At 46.1% G+C, this 22732-nt stretch overlaps 1 protein-coding gene across 1 annotated transcript; it reads left to right on the top strand.

Moving 5' to 3' along the window:
- The first annotated feature begins 1 nt into the window (after window position 1).
- rabep1 (rabaptin, RAB GTPase binding effector protein 1) lies at window positions 2-22681 on the top strand. Its single transcript, XM_030360602.1, has 18 exons — window positions 2-151; window positions 1731-1859; window positions 2229-2432; window positions 2754-2914; window positions 4476-4595; window positions 6690-6825; window positions 13416-13594; window positions 13865-13975; window positions 14704-15165; window positions 15406-15510; window positions 16061-16177; window positions 16302-16400; window positions 17605-17745; window positions 18395-18584; window positions 19848-19903; window positions 20130-20228; window positions 20393-20509; window positions 21983-22681. The coding sequence occupies exons 1-18, from the start codon at window positions 118-120 to the stop codon at window positions 22082-22084; spliced, it is 2562 nt and encodes an 853-aa protein (XP_030216462.1). The 5' UTR covers window positions 2-117; the 3' UTR covers window positions 22085-22681.
- The last annotated feature ends 51 nt before the right edge of the window (window positions 22682-22732 follow it).

Here is a 22732-nt window from a genome sequence, read left to right as displayed (position 1 = left end):
CAACTATTCTGCTGTTACATTGATACCCTGACAGTGGTAGTGATGTTAGCTTGTTTTCCTTGACACTTCTAGCTCATCCCTTTGCATTGGTTATTGCCACCAAGCCTGTAAGGAACCATGGCCGAGCAGGCCCCGGGATCTCAACCTGACGGTAAATTATTTTTTAGATTCTGTTTATTATGTTGCCAACTTGCCATGGTCTTGAAGTGGGGGAGACTAGCGGCCTCGACATCCACCGCGTCTCATCATTAGTTAGCATCCTCAGACGACGTGTCACTCTTGTCACTCACTATTGTTGTGTTGTCTTCATTGTGTCCTGACCATGCATTTGGACCACGTCTTTATTTTTGAGTCTTTGTTTTGGCAACCAATGTACTCGGTCTTGTCCCTGCGCCCTGGGACCGTTGTTCTTGTGTTATTAGCAGTACTCGTACTACTGACGTTAGCCACTAAATATTGTTAGCTCGTCATGCAGGACGGCTAGCAAAAGCACCAATAGCCACCAAGATCCTAGATCGTCTCGGGCTTGTCACTCCAAGCCATGACGTTATCAATGTTGAATCAAAAGCATATGATATGGACCCATTCCAGACATTTGTAATTTAAAACTCAATGGCGCTCTACTTTGGCCTGTAGACTTTGCGGTCCCCTCAGCGATGGAGTTGTATCTCCTGTGTGTCTATCTGAGAGCTCCACTGGCAGGCCAATATGGAGATGATTCATTAGCTTGAAGCATTCGAGCTCAAAAACGTTCCCTCTAAGGTCCCTGTTTTGTGGACCTATTGATGAGGAAATCCATGTGTAGATAAACAAACATTGGGTTGAGCTTGAGAAATGACCATGCAGATTTTGGTTTTACTTTGCTTTGACATTAGATCAAATACTTGACTGGATTCAAATTGGAATACAAGTTTTTAGACTTTTTCTGATATGTTGGCACATTTTGTACTAATTAAATGGTTGTTATATATGAGTAGAATATTAGAAGGCGTGGATGGAGCTCACAGACACTCGAGAAAGATTACAACTTTTGTCATTTAAAAGCTATTTCACCAGGTTAAGTGGCATCTGTTTCTTGTAGGGTTGCAGACAGCAGTTGTACATTCTTTATGCAAATCTTGAGCCATAGTAGTGTGGAGACAAGAGCTCAGACTACTTTTCACATTCTTATCTCCCATGTTAATGTGGCTATCATCCTTATCCAAAGTATTGTGCAATATCAGCAACATTTTGAACAATGGGAATAGTCTCACTTAACACAATGTACCTCTTGGTACAGAGGAATCCTGCAGGCAGGAGGTTGGTCTCTGGTGGGATGCTCGCATCCGATTATATGATGGTGCAATAAAATAACACACACAAACAAATGTATTTCATTTTATGTGCATTTAGTACAGTCCAAAGGTAACAAAGCGACTATGTTTGTAGGTATGAATGACATAACGGTACTGGAAGCCTACCCTATGGACGATTATGATAAAACTTTGAGGAGATGTTTGTACTTAGCCGATGTTCATACGCTGATGATTATTTTGACATAGCCTTGAGTTTAACTACATTAAATATTTAAAAAAATCATTGTTTCATTTAACCTAGATTCAAAATCAAATCATTTTTTGTTTGTGTATCACTGTACCCCCAAATGCAGACCTTCATTTTTAGTTTCGTTTTTTGGAGCCATGCTGGTCAGATATTTACATGTGTTGCTTTATTTTCCATACATCAAACAGGGGCGCTCCAGCAGCGAGTAGCCATCCTGGAGCAGGAGAGAGCTGAGTTGATCAGGGTCAAGGAGAAGATGGAGGCGGAGTTCAACCATAAGCGAGCCAAGATTAAGGAACTCTACCTTTCCAAGGAGGGTGAGTCGTAGTGGTACTCTGTTGAACACACACACTTACCCTCTCTCTTTCTTGGGAAACGTGTATTTACTAGGTCAGACCAGCATAGGTGCTGATTGGCAGCCGCTTCTTTTTTCCTGATGGGCATTATTTTTTCCTCCCCAGTTTCTTGTTTAAATCCCCCCGCACACACACACACACATCCTACTCCTGTTTAATTTGTACGCCTCACCCTTCTCCAGTCTCATTTCTCATTTGAATCACGGCACCGTGTCTCAGAGGGCCTCTTAGGCCCAATCCCATTTCTACCCCTTACCCCTTCAAAACAAGGGAGAGAGGTAAGGGGTAAGGGGTAGAAATGGGATTGGGCCTTATCTTCCCTCTCTGCAGAGGAGTTGCAGAGGCAGAGGGCCTCCCTAGACGGGGCCCAGGCGGACCGGAGCGCACTGCAGGTCCAGCTGGCCCAGGCGCAGGCCGACATGGAGAACATCAAGGCGGTGGCCACCGTGTCGGAGAGCACCAAGCAGGAGGCCATCGACCAGGTCCGCAGCCAGTGGCAGGAGGAGGTGGCCTCGCTGCAGGCCATCATGAAAGGTAACCCGCCGGGGGCTGTGTCTGTGTCCGAGTCTGCTTCACACTGCCCTATGTCTTCCAATGTGTATCAGAGGTCACAGCACAAGCAGTGCGCGAAAGGTCAAGTGCCGCCTGTCTAGTCAAATTAATTATTGAAGTCGGTGGATTCATTGAGTCTTTTTTTAGAATCAGCGTTTAGAGAGCTGCAGGTGTAAAGACTCACACATGTTTGCTGGTTTTCAAACAAATACGGAACTGAGCACTGCCAAGCTCACCCTCTCCCCGTTCTCTCCCCTCCTCCCTCCCTCCCTCCCTCCCTCCCTCCTGCTGAACCTGGTGCAGATACGGTGTCTGAGTACGAGGAGCAGTTCCACCAGCGTCTGGACCAGGAGCGGGCCCAGTGGAACCAGTACCGCGAGGCGGTGGAGCGCGAGCTGGCGGAGCTGCGCAGGAGGCTCACTGAGGGTCAGGAGGAGGAGAACCTGGAGGACGACATGAAGAGAGTGAGCTGCCCTTGATACTGTTGAAAACAGCATATGTTATTACCCTGGTCAATTGTTATATGTTTTCAATTTGTGTAGATCTAAGACCATAATTTTTCCTCCACTAACCACTGGCAATTTTATAATAGCATACTGATACAACAGTATGTGCAAAGTTGAAAGTAAGTATGAGCCAAAACGTAGGTACATTTGTTTAAGACAGTCTGGATCTATTTGAGCCACGCCTTGAGAAGCAGAACCTGCTGTCTCCCGATGGGTGAGCTGGAACTACTCATACAGAGGGTGCTGGGAGTCTAATAGAATAGCCTAAGCAATTCCAGCGCACCATAAATGATCTGGCTGACTTTCACAAGTTTGTTTCTTCTTCAGACCGAGTCGGGCAGCCATGTTATAGGCTAAATGAATACCCTAGGTCAAAATGTACTATGCTCATGTGTCCCCCCCCCCCGCCTATTCTGTCAGACTTTTTAGAAAATGTTCAAGCGAGGGTCAATCATTGAATTCAGTAGTAGGACATGGTGGAAGTTGCATCTAAAAATAGGAGGTCTTACGATGAGTCTGCCTCAAAGTTTCAGTATCAGTTCCTTTATTCCTTACCGCTATTCTTTGTTTTCAGAAATGTTAGGTTGGTAATAAACGACAATAGCAGAAGTACACACTTGACAGAAGGATCACTTCAGCCTGCAGAGTTTCTAGAAAAACTAGCCTTAGAAAGAAGAGGTTAAAATACAGGAGACTCATTTTAAAACAATGTATATTACCCTGCACATTATGCAACATTTTTATGACCCAAATTGTTAAGCCTCGACAGCTGTAAGCTCTTTATAGCCAACATAAACTGCTTACTGACTTGGGACAGTATCTTAACACACCCAGTATTGTATACCACATATTTGTACCTTGTGATCGATCATTCTTTTTGTTCAGGTCCAATTCCTATAATATGACCATTGCAATTTTAGTATCTCAATTAGCCAAAAAGGAGGGCTAGCATGGTAGAGTCAAGACAATGTTATACATTATTCATGCCCACTCTAGCAACTGTTTTGCGAATTGTTGAGTTTGTGCCAAGCAAGGTCAAGGAGCACATATTGTCTGGGCTATGTTGTTGTTCCTGATGTGTGCTTATCATTAGAACAGCAAATATAAATATCCAAGAAATCAAATGGCAATAATCATGAAGTTTGAGTGTGTGTGTGTGTGTGTGTGTGTGTGTGTGTGTGTGTGTGTGTGTGTGTGTGTGTGTGTGTGTGTGTGTGTGTGTGTGTGTGTGTGTGTGTGTGTGTGTGTGTGTGTGTGTGTGTCCCAGAGGAACGACCGGATGAAACATAGTAGTTAGTAGTATTGTGAAGAAGACACACACCATTGTAAGATTGCAATGAAGAAGTGTCTCTATCCGATATTGGCTGTTGAAATGGGTCTCCCGCCCTCTTTTCTTGGTTGTTTACTGCCACAATTTAGGTTTGCAGAACAACCCAGGCGTGCCAAATATAACACAACAATTGTTGTTGCCCACGTGGTGTTTTTCCCAGCACTAATGCAGGCTCCCTCTCGTTAATAGGCCCAGGAGGATGCAGAGAAACTGCGCTCGGTGGTGATGCCAATGGAGAAGGAGATCGCTGCTCTGAAAGCCAGGCTAGCCACCTCGGATGAAAGGGTGAAGGAGCTGGAGGCGTCCAAGGTCAGTGACCCCCAGATACAAAGGTCATTAAGATCATTGAATGACCCCCAGATTCAAAGGTCTTTCAGGTCAGTGAGTGACCCCCAGATACAAAGGTCATTAAGATCAGTGAGTGATACCCCGCTATAAAGGTCATTAAGGTCAGTGAGTGATACCCCGCTATAAAGGTCATTAAAGATCCCATGCCATTCTATTTTATGATGCTTTAATATAGGTATTAGTGGGCCACAAACACAGTATTCAAAGACGTCCCCGAAATTCAGCCGTGGTGCAGAGTTACAGTCACTCCGAAACAGTCGCACATTGAGCTTCCCCCAAACGCGCTGTTTCGGTGGGCGTGTCAAGGCAGATCAAGGAGGGGGGTGGGGGTGTGGCCCTGAGCAGCTTGTAGCCACTACCATGCGCTCTGTATACGGTGGGCGTGTCAAGGCAGGTCAAGGAGGGGGGTGGGGGTGTGGCCCTGAGCAGCTTGTAGCCACTGACAGTACCATGCGCTCTGTTTACGGTGGATGTATCGCAATGGCTCTTAGAAACCCATATTATACATAGATATCTATATCATATAATATATAATATATATTATCACGGCCAAAAGCTGTGTGAGCCTCCAGACGATAGGTTATTATGAATCTCAAACGACCGCGTCTACTTCAGATTGATGTGGAAGTGGAAGAACCAGAGACGTCGGAGAACCCGACGAAGTCCTTTGTGATTCATTATATCGGAACTTTGGCTTTGACTCCCTGAAGTAGGCTACATGAACCACGACATGGAGGAGAAAGGGATTGTTGGCCGCGAATGTATCCCGCTTGAGCCCTGCTTCCCGCCGCCTCGGCAGCGGTCAGCGCTAATCACCGCCTCGGCAGCGGTCAGCGCTAATCACCGCATCCTGAAGCCGAGGCGGTGGTCCATCGGCAGCGAGGCTCCGGCGGGAGACGACCGCGGTCAACAATCCCTTTCTCCTCCATGTCGTGGTTCATGACTTCAGGGAGTCAAAGCCAAAGTTCCTTTCCCCCAATTCATTCTCAACCATGGCTGAGATAACCCCCACTACGGGTCTAGTTGTAGAAATACCATAGACGAGAGTCCGACGTGTTATGCGCCATCACACCAACAGCAGAACGGTTATCCAAATAACAAGGAAGTGTACAACACTTGCGTTACAGTCCTGGAGCTCTGCTCTATATCTAAATAATATCATATAATACATAGATATCTATATCAAATGATACATATTATCACGGCCAAAAGCTGTGTGCACGTCCAGACGATATAATGAATCACAAAGGACTTCGTCGGGTTCTCCGACTTCTCTGGTTCTCCCACTTCCACATCAATCTGTAGCAGACAGAACCCTGCGCTGCCTGCTGCCTGCTGCCGGCGCGAGGCACCACCGCCCGGCTGCCCGCTGCCGGCGCGAGGCACCACCGCCCGGCTGCCCGCTGCCGGGCGGTGGTGCTTCGCGGCGGTGGTGCCTCGCGGCAACCGGCGGCAGGCAGCATGTCGCAGTTCATGTAGTTCGATGTCGTTCTGCCATTGCATTCAAAATTCTGTAACTAGCCTGTTACTACGAACTAAGCAACTACCGTACACGTATTAGCATTTAGCACTAGCTCAATCACGACTCCTTCAGAATTCTTGTGGGTGGTTACGAACCAACCAAGTGGGCAGGGCCATGAATAATAATTTGACAACGCTACGTCACAGTGTCACCTTATACAGATCGGCTCATTTCTTCTGCCTTTTTCCTTTCATTGCCTATTGCATTCAGCAGACAAACTGCATAGATTTCAAACTTACCACAGCTCACAAACTTATTCAGACCTATGTTATTTAACAAACAATAGGAAAAATGTGATATTAATGGCATGGGCTCTTTAAGGTCAGTGAGTCACACCCAGATATAAAGGTCTTTAAGGTCGGTAAGTGACCCCCAGATACAAAGTTCATCAAGCTCGATGAGGGACCCCCAGATACAAAGGTTGCTGAGGGCCCCCCCCAGATACAAAGGTCTTCAAGGTCGGTGATGGACCTACAGATAGAAAGAAGTAAATGTTTGAGACAGATCTCTTTTCGTCTCTTTTTTTCCAACAGGTGAAAGAGCTCAACCACGTTCTGGAGGCGGAAAAGTCGTGTCGCACGGACCTGGAGATGTACGTGGCCGTCCTCAACACTCAGAAGTCAGTGCTGCAGGAAGACGCTGAGAAACTACGCAAGGAGCTCCACGAAGGTGACTGAGGCCCATTTCATAGCTTATATAATAAATGCCATGCCGTGTGTCGGCCTGCTTCGCGTCACGGCGACTATAAATTACGTTCTAGGATCAATTCAATTTTAGTTAGTTTTTAGTACATCCTAAATACTTTAGCATCTGCTTCAGCGTCAGTATTAGCATCAGCATCTGGGTACCTGCTTGGTTCCAGATGGTGATCGGGAGTCTGAAAGAACGGTCAAACTATCAGTGAATGTATTACATGATGTAGAAATATATTGGCATTGTGTGTAGCAGTATCGCTAGGCTACAGACAACAGACCACATTTCAATAAGCTTGCCTTTCAATAAACAACAAGTATGCCAGATATGATTTACACAGATGTTTTGAGTCATATGGGAGATTTGTTGACAACTTGAATTCCAGCATAGTTATTTCAAAAGACCAACAATTAAAAGTTAAGGATTAACCCTCAAATATGTATTTTACAAAGTAACAAACCCTCGGATAACTAATCTTTGGTACTGCGGGAGCTGGTTATTCCCTTTGGCTCTCGTTCAAGGGGTTGTAAGTAAGACTATTAAGGTATTTACATGTAGATGTAAGACCCAGGGTTCGTACGGTCATGAAAAACCTGGAAAAGTCATGGAATTTTAAAATGGTTATTTCCAGGCCTGGAAAAGTGCTTGAAAAAAATAAAGTCCCAAACGTTTTGGAAAAGTCATGGAAAAAAATTTTATTCATATTTTCTTGTCGTTCATTTACGCTGAGTTTTAAATCATGAATATGCCTTTAAATGAAATACGCTCAAAGTAGGCTATAAACAGGCACGCGCTGAAACTAAAACATACGCAACTGAAACGTTTGTTGGCCATAGCAACAGTATCTGAGGGAAGCCAAAATTATTCAAAATGCCAGGGAAGTGTAGGTTCAACAATGCTTGGTTGCGAAATGAGAAATATATGTCATGGGTTTCATCCGATAAAGACCCGGGCCGAGCTAAATGTAGGTTATGTGGTGACAAAACGTTTGACATATCTAACATGGGAGAGGCGGCATTAACGAGCCATGCGAAAGGCGCTAAACACCAGAGCAGCACCGGCTTTCTCACCACCACAGCCAGGGCAACTGCTACGGCAAACAGCACGTCTCTCTCTTTGGTCTACTGCGGAGGTAATGTGGGCACTGAAGGTGGCTAATTCGCATTATTCGTTTAAGTCATATGAAGATGCTAGCCTGCTCTTTCAAAGAATGTTCCCCGATAGCCAGATAGCAACACAGTTTGCTTGTGGCGAAAGCAAATGCTCGTTCCTCTGCTCTTTCGGTCTCGCTCCCCACTTGACGTTGTCCGACGTAATGAAGCAAAAGGGCATACGTCATTCTCTTCGACGAAAGCCTGAATAGTTATTTACAGTCCAAACAGATGGATTTACATGTGAGGCTATGGGATGGCGCCGATGTTAAGACAAAATACATCGTGTTTTATAAAGCTGTTTAAATGTGAAATTGTTTTGGTTGATTAATGGTCAAAGAGTTAGTTGCCAACTGTTCTGTTACATTTTGCACTAGAAAAGGGAAATCAATGTTTGCACTAGCTGGATGCTTCTGCATACTAAAGCTCTTATTGATGTCAGTGCTTTGAATGCAACCAGTATATTTATAAATGTTCATTCTTTAAATCAAACTATTGTTTCTCAATTTTGTGTCATTTAATGTATACAGTTTGCCTCCGAATTCCCATTGTTAGTTTTAATACTACATTTTATCACTTTTGCACGTTAACACCGAGATTTCACAAAATGTTTGGTCATGGAAATTTGGTTTAAAGTCATGGAAAAGTCATGGAAATCCATTGGTCCAAAAGTGTATGAACCCTGAAGACCACACTCATTTGTAGCTAGTTGTTTTTTTAGGCCATACTTACTTTACAGCTTTTTGTCCCTTATAATAATAATATTTTGTTAATTAGGACTACAAATATGTTGGTTCTATGGTTTGTCTTCAGTAATAAAAACTACAAAAATCGAGAAAGAATAGGAAAAGAGTTGAAGAGTTGAGATGAATTGAGTAGACTATGCAGTCTATTTAATATTGTTTAGTGTCAATGGAATGACACAGCACACTAACATTTGATTAACATTTGATTTGAACATACTAATCATAGGTGATTGTACATGTGGCTGTATCATATATCTGCATTCAAAATTCAAATCTGGTTAATGTCATCCAAGTGCCTGGTGATTTAAGGTCAGGAATTTGAGTAGAATGATTGAGGTGACCACTTGAATACTTGCGTATGTGGCCAACATGTTCTTGCCTCGCGGTTGTTTTTCTTCCTCGGCCATCTGCCTCAACCAATCAGTGTTTGGGATGTCATTGAATTGAAGGACCACAGCCTGCTGGTTTTGTGTGGTTGGATAAGCCAAGAGGCTTACAGTTAATCAAAGGCCTCATGTCCTTATGATCATGATGATGTTGACGTTTAACTTTTTGGGAAGATTCTTATGTTAACCTTAAGTGAGAGAGGTTTGATTTAAGGAATTTCTTCTACAAATTCTGTGTAAAATATCTTCCCCCCCCCCGTCTTTCTGGTTCTGGCCAACAAAGTCCTGCTGTGTATGGTCCGAGGCGGTTGAGCCTATGAGCATTTGAAACATTGGTCTGGGGACAATGGAGACACAATTGCAACTCCAAGCATAGGTTCTTTATAAAATGGCTTGATGCGTCTCTCAGAGACGGCTCCCCTTTAGAATAGTTCCTGTTGCGGTACTTTTGAATGGAGCCAGTATCCCGATCATTTTGTGTGCAATGTGTGATGTTTGCACATGTGACCAAAGCCCTTTGAGACTCTAACTGTGATTAAGGGCTGTAAAGATCCAGTTGACTTGACTTGAACACTGAACTCTCCAACTACAATAGAGCTGCACGGGGCTTGGTTTATTGTACTGCACAATGCATTAGAAAAATGTATTCTCTAGAGATTCAGCAGCGTAAAATGCAAACAATAACAGAGGTATTCACAATGGTCGGCAACTCGTCGTTTTTTTAAAAAATATTATTCTCAAACTTAAACACATTCTCCAACAGCGTCCCTCCCCGCCATACGGGTTGCCGCAGAAGACAGTGCTGTCTCCTCAACACTCGAATAGAAAAATATCTTTATTTATCGGATGGTCAAACTATCAAAGTTTAGTTAACACAATCGACCTTGCATTCCTTATCTTAATTGCCAAACACCAGCCCTCCCTGCTTTACTCTATACTCTGCTTAATATATACTCTATGCTTACTCTACTGTCACTCTTCCTGTTTGTATGATTACTTAGGGCTGGGCGATAACTCGATTACGATTATTAATCGCGATAAAACTCGCGTTGATTACGACGATAGGCATTAGACATAATTGCTCGCTATAAAAAAATGTAATAAAAACGTTTCTGATATGGATTTACCTAACAGCCAATCACACAGCAGAAATAAACAAAATAGTCAGATCACAATTTTGCGGGTTAATGTCTAAGTACACGCCCATTTCCTGGTGCATGTTTGAGCTTCCGTTCCAGCACCGCGGTAAGGAAAGACGAGAGGAGAGGAGCGTTTTGCGACAGAATAAAAATTTGTGGAACAATGGAGGGTGAAGTAAGTAAGTAAGTAAGTAAGTAAGTAAGCTTTATTTGTACAGCGCCTTTCACACACCAGGGTCACAAAGCGCTTCACAGTTAAAACAAAAACAATAACAATACACAGTTAAGAAGTACATACAAATTTAAGTTTAAAAGGCCAAGACAACTAGGTGACAAACATAGCAGCCCCAAGACAGCTAAGCAAAAGCATGAGCAAACAAATAGGTCTTTAGTTGCTTTTTGAAGGAGTCAACAGACTCCATCGAACGCAGAGAGGGCGCAAGATCGTTCCAGAGCCTGGGAGCAACAGCCTGGAAGGATCTGTCTCCTCTGGTCCGGAAACGAGTGTGTGGCAACGTCAACAGTTTCTGATCCACAGACCTCAGAGCCCGAGTTGGGGTGTAAGGCTGGATCAGATCACTGATGTAAGGCGGAGCCTGGCCATGCAAAGCTCTGAACGTTAAAACCAAAATTTTAAAATTGATCCTGGACGAAACTGGCAGCCAATGAAGAGCTTTAAGAATAGGGGTTATATGAGTCCTCCTATTGGTGCGAGTCAGAACTCTCGCTGCAGAGTTTTGCACTAACTGCAGGCGAGACAGCTCCTTTATGTTTAGACAAGAAAACAAACTATTACAATAGTCTAAACGCGAAGACACAAATGCATGAGTGATCAGCTCCAAGTCATTTTGTGAAACCATTTTCCGAAAAGTTTCGAAATGTTCCTCAGTTGAAAAAAGCAATTTTTGGTCAGCTGTTTACAGTGCTGCACTAATGACATGTCTTTGTCAAACACAACACCCAGGTTTCTTAGGCTCGGTTTGACAGACTGGCCCAAGTCACCCAGGTACTGGTTAATCCCTGGAATGGAATCATCAGGGGCAATAACCAGTGTTTCTGTTTTGTCCACATTAAGCTGCAGGGTGTAATCACTCAGCCAATGTTTTATCTCCACCAAGCACTGAACTAAGGAACTTAGCCTCTGGAGCTCAGTTGGCTTGAAGGAACAGTAAAGCTGGATATCATCAGCAAACATGTGGTAAGAAACATCAGGAAATCCCTGGATGATTTTTCCCAAGGGGAACAAATACAGCAAAAATAACACGGGGCCCAAAACGGAGCCTTGGGGGACTCCACACAACAGATCTGCTGACTCAGACCTTATTTGGTTAACAGTGACACTAAAGCTACGCCCAGAGAGGTATGACGAGAACCAGTAGTCGATAAAAAAATGTTACAAGACGTCCATTATATGGAAGTGGTTTGGCTATCTCAAAACTGATGAAGCACAAGATACCGTCTGTAAATTATGCCGTCGGTCGGTGCCAGCACGATTGGGGAAACACTAACTAATTTGTTTCAACATCTGAAAACATACCATCCCAGCGACTACACAGAAAGTATTAAAATGAGCGCAACAACAAGGTTTTGCCCGCTGTCCTACCGCAGCTGGCAGCAGCGCGAACGGGGCTGCTCCCAAACAGCAGTCTTATCGTGTCGTCTTTTGGGGCAGTTGTACCGTATAAAGAAGCAAAGATATAACACACGCAGTTTCTTATTGTATAGCAAAAGACATGATGCCCATGAGCACAGTGGAAAAAGACGGGTTCAAAAAGTTGATTAATGTGCTGGACCCAAGGTACAATCTCCCTGGCAGAAAATATTTTTTGAAAACTGCACTGCCTCGTCTGTATGAAGAGTGCCGGGGAAATCCAGCTTGGGTGTGTGAAACACGCACACGCACGCACGCACGCATACACACACACACACACAGCCTATCAACAACAATGTAAAAATATGTAATGACCTCCTGTATGTTTTTGTCTCTTCCGTTCTGTGTTATATGTGAACACTTACATTGACATGTCCCTCACCTAATGTAATGTCTTTCACCTGTCAAAAAAAAAAAAAAAATGTAAATTATATATCGTGAGTACGGTAATATCGATATCGGAAAAATAATCGTGATAATATTTTTTGCAATATCGCCCAGCCCTATGATTACTCTTTGTCTACTTTACTCTACTTTATCCTCTTCTGCTTAATTTCCGATCTTTGAATACTCTACTCTTTCTCTGCTATTAATGTCTAATACTACTACTACTCTATACTTTTCTGCCTATTTCTCTACTCTAATCTACTCTGCTAAATACTCTATTGCTCCTATACTCCTAACTGTATTGTAATCTTCTACACCTCTCCATAATACTTACAACTCTACTCAGTTCTCTACTATAACACTCCTCTACTCTTCAACACACCCTATGCTCTCTCAATGCTGTACTGTCCCCTAACTCTACTCTCCTCTAACTCTTATTGTGTGTTATCCCCGGGATGAACACTGTACACTCCTCTAACCTTACTGTCTGTTGTCCCCGGGTTGAACACTGTACTCTCCTCTAACCTTACTGTCTGTTGTCCCCGGGTTGAACACTGTACTCTCTAACTCTTACTGTGTGTTATCCCCGGGTTGAACACTGTACTCTCTAACTCTTACTGTTTGTTATCACCGGGATGAACACTGTACTCTCCTCTGACCTCGCTGTGTGATGTCCCCTGTGTGAACACTGTTCTCTCCTCTAACCTCGCTGTGTGATGTCCCCTGTGTGAACACTGTTCTCTCCTCTAACCTCACTGTGTGATGTCCCCTGTGTGAACACTGTTCTCTCCTCTAACCTCGCTGTGTGATGTCCCCTGTGTGAACACTGTACTCTCCTCTGACCTCGCTGTGTGATGTCCCCTGTGTGAACACTGTTCTCTCCTCTAACCTCGCTGTGTGATGTCCCCTGTGTGAACACTGTTCTCTCCTCTAACCTCACTGTGTGATGTCCCCTGTGTGAACACAGTTCTCTCCTCTAACCTCGCTGTGTGATGTCCCCTGTGTGAACACTGTTCTCTCCTCTAACCTCACTGTGATGTCCCCTGTGTGAACACTGTTCTCTCCTCTAACCTCGCTGTGTGGTGTCCCCGGGGTGACTCGGCCAGTGTGTCACAAGCTGGAGCTGGAGCGGCAGCAGCACAACCAGCTGAAGCACACGTGGCAGCGGGCCAACGACCAGTTCCTGGAGTCCCAGCGGCTGCTGATGAGGGACATGCAGCGCATCGAGAGTGTGCTCTCCTCCGAGCAGCTCCGCCAGGTGGAGGAGACGAAGAAGAAGGACCAGGTGTGTGTGTGTGTGTGTGTGTGTGTGTGTGTGTGTGTGTGTGTGTGTGTGTGTGTGTGTGTGTGTGTGTGTGTGTGTGTGTGTGTGTGTGTGTGTGTGTGTGTGTGTGTGTGTGTGTGTGTTCAATTGTTCACACACGGGCGCACATGGACACATTTGTTGATGATGTTTTTTCTTTTTAAAGAAACCAATGACTTAGTCTCCCACATCAGACTTTAGAATTAATTTGGCCGGAGGTGAGTCAAATAAGTGTGTGTGTGTGTGTCCCAGGAGGAGGATGAGATGGAACGTCTGAGCCAGGCACAGGACCACCAGGATGATGAGGGTGGGGACAACACAGAACCTCTGGACGACATGAGCCTGGGCCAGAGCCACGAAAAGGTACCAGGACATCTCGTAACTCCACCCTAATGCCCGTCCATATAGGGTTCATTAGTAGGCCAAAGAGGATTTTTAATTGGGAAACATGAATCTGTACAATTTTAATTTTACTATTATTTTCAGTATTGACTCTCACTTTGTGTGTGTGCGTGTGCGTGTGCGTGTGCGTGTGTGCGTGCGTGCGTGCGTGCGTGCGTGCGCTGCTTCAACACAAGTTCACTATTTCATAATAGTTTTCATAAGAAACCTCAAACACTTTAGGTTCAGCAGAGTCATATAGTTGCAGCAAATTTACCACATGAGTACACTTCTGCAGCCTGGGAACAAATCAAATCTGCTAGCTCATGTTTTATTTGTCGTAGGATATGCGTCCGGCCCACAACCCATTCAGACAGATTTACAGCAGACCTGGCCTGAGTCGTGCCAATCACAAGCGTTGATCTTTAATTGGGTTGGTTTTGAGACCGTGACTGAATGGGAACGCCTTTTGAGTCATCTGGCTAAACAACCAAGATGGCTGCCGCAGATTTGTAACACGTTTCATTGCTCTGATTAGATGTTGGCCTTATAGATTTCATTTTTGTGAACCGGTTAATAATGTCCCATTTGAAAACAAAAATGAACGCAAGGTTCAAACCTCAATATTCCTGAATTGAAAGTGACTGCTGTATATTCCTCTCACATCCAGTGTTGTAACCTTCCTCTAACCCCCCCCCCCCCCCCCCCAGTACCAATCCAACCACAGCACTCACGGCTCCATGCACTCACTGGACACTGAAGTGGTGACCAGTGCTCCCTCCGACCCCTACTGGGACAGCCTGCGGCGGGTCCAGTCCACAGACAGCCTGGGCTCCTCTCTGGGGGCCCCGCAGGGCCTCGGGGCCTACAACCACAAGGCCAAGTCGGCCAGCCACCTGGACTCTGAGTCGGACTTCGGGCCCCTGGTGGGCGCCGACTGCGGGGCCTCGGACGGCTTCAGCGACGCCCTGTCGGTCAGCTCCATGAAGCTGACGTCCAGCCACTTCCTGCTCACCAAGGACCAGGAGAAGGCCATCAAGGCCATGACCCCCGAGCAGGAGGAGACGGCCTCGCTGCTGTCCAGCATCTCCCACGCCCCGGACACCGCCTTCCTGCCCCCCTCCGGGTACCGGCTGGTCAGCGACAGCGAGTGGAACCTGCTCCAGCAAGAGGTTCACTCACTCGCTCAGTCAATCACTCACAAGCTTGGTTAATACTGTTAAAAACTATTATTAATTATTATACACTGCACTAAACATTACATACATACAAAAAACACCCTACAGCTTTCTTTGATTTGAAGGCAAACTGCATCATTCCTTTCTGAAGTTTCTTGTATACATGAATCCATGTCACCTGATGCTAGTGCCCAGTGCCGTGTGTCTGAGCTTCTGACGGTGTGGTTCTGCTAGGTGAAGAACGCCGGCAGGAAGCTGGGCCGGCGCTGCGACATGTGCTCCAACTACGAGAAGCAGCTGCAGGTCATCCAGGGGCAGGAGGCGGAGACCCGGGACCAGGTGAGCCGTCCCTGAGGTTTGGACTCTGAGGGAGGGGGGCGTTAGTGATCCCTGCATCCGTACATGGATCCCTTTTAAAAATGGTTTGTCCTTTAGTGGCAGCCTGCGAAATGGACTTTTCCTATTCTTAAGTATCTTTTTTTCTTATTTAGTGAGCAATTATTTTTTCTTAACTTATAAATAGAATCCCTGCCACATCTGAAGCATATGGCCACCTATACTGTTTACAACTGTATTGTTGGAGGTGAAGTCATGGATTATTTGGGGTATTTGCTTCCTCCTACGGGGAAGTCTAGGCTGAAGAGAACAGTCTAATGGCCTTTACAAATGGGTTGTTCTAACAGTTCAGTTCCCTCAACAATTGGGACATTTCTACAGCTTTACAGTTGCCTAGGTTCATTTCCATCAACAGGATATAACTGTGTGTGTGTGTGTGTGTGTGTGTGTGTGTGTGTGTGTGTGTGTGTGTGTGTGTGTGTGTGTGTGTGTGTGTGTGTGTGTGTGTGTGTGTGTGTGTGTGTGTGTGTGTGTGTGTGTGTGTGTGTGTCAGGTGAAAAAGCTGCAGATGATGCTGCGCCAGGCCAACGACCAGCTGGAGAGAACCATGGCTGAGAAACAGGAGCTGGAGGAGTCTGTGAAGCTGGTCAACGAGGAGTTCACAGCCAAGGCATGGAATTCAAATTACAAATAGTCAGTCTTTGGTCAAACGGCTAAGAAGTCCATGTCAAAATACCTTCTTTTTCTTTTTTATCCATAACCAACAGCGACATGTTTGACTGTTTGTGTGCTAGGTGTCGGCCCTGGTGCAGAGAGTGCAGGAGTCTGAGGCGCTGCTCGCTGCTCTCCAACAGGCCTTCGGCCAGGCCAAGAGGAACACGCAGGAACAGATGGTCAGTGATGCAACTATGGGTATTCAGTGTACTTGCCAATCAAAACAGGAAATGGAAAAATGGTGTGGTTTGTGGTCTTCACACTCTTTACCATCAATGCTTAATCTGATATAAAAAGGATGAGAAACCTGACTTATACAGTATAAGGAGAAGTTGTTAAGAAGAAGTAACCCCTCTATTTGTCATCTTCGAGCAGCAACCAAAGATGCCTCGAGATTGATGATGAGTTGTAGTTCTAATAATTTGGCACGTCATTAATGCACCGCAACTTGCAGTGAATCATCTTCGGTAAATGTCATTAGGAAGCAGATATGGATTTGGCAACATGCTCGAGTAGGGTTTGAACCCAGAACCTTTTCGTCTGAGAGTTCCCCTCGAAGCCTGAACTCTAGACCAGTGGTTCCCAACCTGGGGGGCGCCAGAGAGCCAAGGGGGGGCGCCAGTGAGCACAAGGGGGGGCGCCAGAGAGCCAAGGGGGGGCGTGAAGGCTAGAGGCAAAGTGATGTGTGAAAAAAAAAGTTGTGCCGCAATTTCAGAATGTAGCAAATGCAGCAGGAGTGCGCCCGTGCCTGACTTTATAACAGCTCATCCGAGCTTGAAAGAACTATTTTAGATCTCACGGTCCCCGTGATTGAAAATGGACCTGTTGCTATGTCACGCCCCCCGTCGTTACTATGACGAACAAAAACATATGGAAAAATGTCAGCTGACAGTATATCAAAGCAGGTTTTGGAGAGGTTTTGGGTGAAAAAGGATTTAATTTCTTCCAGGATCAATCGAAACATACATTACGCCATGGAGGGGTATACTCAAAACTTTTAAACAAACGTGATTAGCTATTTACATGTGCAAAAACACCAACATATTCTTTATTTTGCTGACCACTTGTTTTTTTATCCAGACAAAAGCCTCCTAAGGATAGTTCTTCTGCGTCTCTCTCGTAGATCGCACCATCTTTCAACGTCTTTGTTTAACGACTGCATCATCTTCTCTCACATGATCAGCAGCTCGCCGTTTCACGTTCTCTCCAGTTAGAACTGGGGGGGGGGGGGGGGGGGGGGGCGTGTATTCCATCAGAAGTGAATTAGGGGGGCCCTGGAGAAAAAAGGTTGGGAACGACTGCTCTAGACCATCCCGCCTTTCCACTAAATATAAATACCTGTGTGTATGTCCTGGTACCACTGTGATGTCGGTGTTTCCCCAGGCGGTGCTGATGCAGTCCAGGGAGCAGGTGGCGGAGGAGCTGAGCCGCCTGCAGAGGGACAACGACAGCCTGAAGGGGAAGCACCGGCTGCACTCTGAGCTGCAGCAGGAGGAGGGCTTCCTGATGCCCGGCACTGTGCAGGTACGACCCCCCCCCCAGCTCACAGGACGTGGGGCTCAATAGGGCACGCTAGGCGGTGGAACCTGAGTTTCTTCGGTCTTTCCAGGGTAACGAAGGAAACATAAAATATAATTAGTGTTTTGATTTAAATGTAAAAAAGGCGAGGTATTACCTATAATATTACCATATTACCATTGCCTCAACCCATCCTGTTGCTGAAGGCCTGGCTTGGTTTAAAAAAAAGAAAATTTTGCACAGCAGTAGTTAAAACTCCTCGAAAGGTTTTGAATCCACACTGTATAGACATGGAAACAGGAAATAAGGCTGAACTCCGCCTCTTGCAGTGTCTGGTTCCGCTATAACATAGGACTTCTTGAAGTGAAATGACCATCGAGCTGTAACATTTGTATATTATATTCTACAAAGTGTTTCAGGGGATTCTTTATGTATGCCATCGTAGGGTGTTACAGGGCTGTGGGTGATATAATACACCATCATATTAGGAGTTTGAATACATAACCCACAGTGCGCTCTTCTCCCTGACCTGACAAAAACAATCCACTCTTTTTGTTGCATGATCTAACACGATTTGTCCGTTCCGCTTCCATCCGTCTCTGACCCAATTCTCATCCCCCTCCCTCCTGCCCCCCCCCACCCCCCCCCCATCTAGGAGCTCCAGCCCCTGGTGGCGCAGTTGCGGGAGGCGGTGGTGACGGAGCGCACGGCCTCGGACCACCTGGAGGAGCGGCTGATGGCGGAGGTGCTGTTCCTAAAGGAGCAGATCCAGGCGGAGCAGTGCATGAAGGAGAACCTGGAGGAGACGCTGCAGCTGGAGATCGAGGGCTGCAAGGAGGAGATCGGTAGGTCCTGGGTCCCTCCCGGCGCTTCGCGCTTTAACCGTCTCAAAGGGCCCCCTATTGTACCTCCCCATGTGGGCTGGAGGCCCTTGTGACATCCCAAATGGGCGTGTCCCACCCAGAGGTCTGGTGTCAATGGATAGATGGATGCTGTAGATGAACTGCAGTCCACCAGGGGGCAGGTGACCGAACAGCTTTTCTATCCGTCTATCTTGTCTTTCTGCCCTACATCTGGGTGGACACTCACAGATGTTAAAACGGCTTGTGATGGCTGATGAGCCTCCCACCTGGTGGTGAGATGGACTGCGTTCATCTAACTCTGAAACACGTGTTCCTGTTCGCTGCGTCATCCCAGAATGTTTTCTGGCACAGAGGAAGGAGACGGCTAGTTGGGACTCTGCGCGGTGATGATTGAATGCCTGTGGATGCCGTTGGTAATAGCTGCACTTGTGGTCCTCCGCAGAGAGCTACACTCTAGTTTTAGTTTGTATTGCTGAAGAGCCGTGGCTTTTCCTCACGGCATCCTTCATCGTTTTTAATGCATTTCTTTACTCTGATTCATGTTGTCGCTTCAGACATCTTGGAAGGTACGGCACGCAATGCAAACCAACTTTCTAGCTGTGTGTGTGTTGTTGTTATTATTATTTTTATTATATTACTGCACAGCCAACTGCAACCGCTGTGCATTACAGTTCACATGCATAGAAGTGTCTTGGCTCGCTTTCGCAGATTGCTGCCTTGCTCCATAGCTCGGGCATTGCAGCGTTTCCCAATAACCTGGACAAAGGTCCTTTACAGCGAGAGCTGCCAGTGTTTCTTGTTGAGAACAACGTTCTCACGCGTTGTGTGTGCAACGCAAGCGGTTAGCATAATCGGACACCTTATATTTAGACCCTACTCAGAATCTTCTCATGTCTTGCTGTTGTCATGCTGTTAACCAACACTAACGTGTGTGTGTGTGTGTGTGTGTGTGTGTGTGTGTGTGTGTGTGTGTGTGTGTGTGTGTGTGTGTGTGTGTGTGTGTGTGTGTGTGTGTGTGTGTGTGTGTGTGTGTGTGTGTGTGTGTGTGTGTGTGAATACATACTCTTGCTTTGGTAAAAATGAACCCACTTACGATGCCTAGCTGCTACAGCACAGCAGCTATGCCTCACGTGCACAAACTGCTTTCTGCATCCCTGTTCCTGGCAGCCTGGGCTGGGCTTCGGCATGCCAAGTGTCTTCAGTAAGCATCCCATAATGAGTTTCCACCTGCTGTTTCCCCCCCAGCATCCTGCTCCAGCCTGAAGACGGAGTTGGAGCGAGTCAAGAGGGAGCGTGAGGAGGTAGAGCTCTCCATACTGTCTTCACTGTCTGTTATTAGCGCAGTTTACTATAACCACAGGTGCATCATGCTAAGGGCAATGCTGAGCTTAACATTGTGTGAGTTTGACATACTCTTAGAATGAGCTTCACAGTGGAAAGCTAAAACCAAGCGTTTTCTTGGTGCAATGTACAAAGTGTGTGTGTGTGTGTGTGTGTGTGTGTGTGTGTGTGTGTGTTCGCGCGCAGCTCCAGCGCAGTCTGGCAGAGAAGAGTCAGAGCCTGGAGCGCCTGCAGTCACGCAGCTCCAGCCTGGACGACCAGCTCAGGGAGCTCACCAGCACCAGGGTACACACACACGCACACACGCGCGCGCACCTGCACAGACACAGACCGTCTGTAACACATCCCTTTGTCTTGGTAATAACTCTAAGTGACATGTGGTTTTTTTTCTTTTGGGTTTGTCTGTGTGCTTGGGTTCACCTGAGATTGGTTTTGTGTGTGTGTTACAGAGCTCCATGGAGAACCAGATGCTGGATGAGAGGGACAAGGCCCAGCGTCTGCAGACGGAGCTGGACGTCAGTGAGGCGGTGCAGAAGGACTTTGTCAAGCTGTCCCAGAACCTCCAGGTCAGTCCTGCCCCCGCCTGCCCTCACCCTGACCCTTTCTTGTGCCGTCACACAGCGACGACAGGGGAACCGTAACCTAAACCAACCCGACTGGTTTAAGCTGTGAACTCTATACGTTGTGACGTTTAATATCAGTTCATTCTATTTTCTTCTATTTACTCAAATCCCAGCTTACCACAGCGTCCCACGTCACTGATAACAATCACATAGGCTGTGAATGTGTATGTATACATTCTGCTGTTTACCTTGAGTTGGAACGTCGGAGAATCCGACGTTCCAATCCGCTCCAATCCGACGTGTCCAATACGTTGAATCCATTTTGTTTTTTTGGGCTGAATCTCAATGGCATCATTGTGGTGTGTTTTAGCCTAGAAAAGCAGTTTGCCAAGTGGGCGACCAGACAGTCGTTGCACTGTTCTGTTCTGGTATGAGTTGGCGCACGCTGCCTGGTTTAGCACAATGAAAGTTCAGCGAAGGAGGCTAGAGAAACCGTCTGGTAGATGATGTTCTTCCCGTTGGCTTATTACGGCTGTAACTCAGTACAACGACGCGTCATAATGGCTCATCCCACGGTAATTACCGCACGTGGGATTCAGTATATTAATGTCAACATTGGATTTACCAACGCCTTTAAAAAAAACCTGAAACGAACAGTGCTGATTGGTTTACGCCACTCATTGTGCTGGGATAACCTCTTATATTTTTGCTATTGAGTCACATCAGCAGGGGCTTTTATTCAAGTTGATTAAAGCAGGCGGCACACTTCAAAGGAACTTGCTTTGTCCGAGAACGCGGAAGTCGTTTCCAGACAAACTTGCTTTATAATCCTATGCCTTTTTGATCTGGTCACTGAACGTTCGATTAAGTTAAGACCAGTGGGGTCTCCATGGAGACCAAATGAGATAAGAATAAATCATGTGTACTTGCTTGTCGGAATAATCATACACAATGTTTCCATTACCGTCCTCTTACAAAATGTCATATTTTCTGCATGAGGGATGCCGACCGCTTTCCACTGAATACAGATCATAAGGAGGCCTAAATTAGGGATCTAATTGATCTATTATGCCTCCTACGTATGACTGGTTTGCCTGCCAGGCCGAAAATAATTTACATGTACCCTATCACCATTAGTTTTTCTGCAGAAATGGCAATAAAACACCTTGACCCTGGCTTAAATGACCAAGCCACTTGGTTATCCTGCCCCTATTGCAGCATGTCCTGCTGTTATGGCTAGACGGCTCTTGTAGGCTGCATTACTTGGATGAATGGGAATATTTCATGGGGAATACTATGCCTACTAGCTACTATACAATCATCAGCTTGAAGCTGCTGTAGGTAAGCTATGAGAGTAGTAAAGAGCAGGAGCAGAAATAGCATGATTTTGAAACTAAACTAAACCCTCCCTGCTCCCCCCGACCCTACGTTTCTTTGCCACTGAAACATTGTTTGTTTCCTTCCCTCTGTGCTCAGATGCAGATGGAGCGGATAAGGCAGGCAGACTGCTTGGACCGCATCAAAGTTATTCTTAATGACACCAACTTGACTGACATCAACCAACTCCCAGACACATGATGCCGTTGATTGGCCTCAAACTGTCCCGCCCACCCGCCTCCCGTCCCTGTCCCCCGTGTCTGCGTCACTGACCCAATAACCCCCCCCGACCCGTCTTAAGCCCCTCCTCCCACTATGATGGGGCGGGCGGTACTGGGGGCGGCATCAACAAAAAGTAAGCGAGACTTATCGGAACACACCGAGGAAACTACGGGCAAACTCTGCACTTGGAGGTAATCGCACATGCGCGCGTTGCTCACGGACTCACGGAGACGGAAACACTAACAGGAAAACTGTAAATAACCTGAGATACTGTCCGTGACAGAAGAAACTTAAGGCCCCGCTCCCTGTGTCTCTGTCCACTCCCCCGACTCTCTGACCATCTCTTGTTTCTACTGTAGATGTATATATAAATATATGACTGTATGTATTAGCTCTACCAAAAAAAATAAGGAGTTTATTGTCTTCTAATGCACTTTTCACCTGCATTTTCTTTCTTCAACTCATCTTTTCGGTTTCCCCTCTTGTATTAACATTACACCAGGTTTCTCTCTCTCTCTCTCTCTCTCTCTCTCTCTCTCTCTCTCTCTCTCTCTCTCTCTCTCTCTCTCTCTCTCTCTCTCTCTCTCTCTCTCTCTCTCTCTCTCTCTCTCTCTCTCTCTCTCTCTC

The sequence above is a fragment of the Gadus morhua genome, chromosome 7, assembly GCF_902167405.1.
Source record: "Gadus morhua chromosome 7, gadMor3.0, whole genome shotgun sequence".
Classification (NCBI taxonomy): domain Eukaryota; kingdom Metazoa; phylum Chordata; class Actinopteri; order Gadiformes; family Gadidae; genus Gadus; species Gadus morhua.
This window is presented reverse-complemented; position numbering and strand designations above follow the sequence as displayed.

What these genes read in the sequence shown, in the direction of transcription:
- rabep1 (XM_030360602.1), top strand. Translation starts at nt 118, where the DNA reads ATGGCCGAGCAGGCCCCGGGATCTCAACCTGACG. An exon ending in AGACGAAGAAGAAGGACCAG is followed by an intron (nt 13,595 to 13,864) that starts GTGTGTGTGTGT and finishes TGTGTGTCCCAG; the next exon opens with GAGGAGGATGAGATGGAACG. An exon ending in TGGGCCAGAGCCACGAAAAG is followed by an intron (nt 13,976 to 14,703) that starts GTACCAGGACAT and finishes CCCCCCCCCCAG; the next exon opens with TACCAATCCAACCACAGCAC.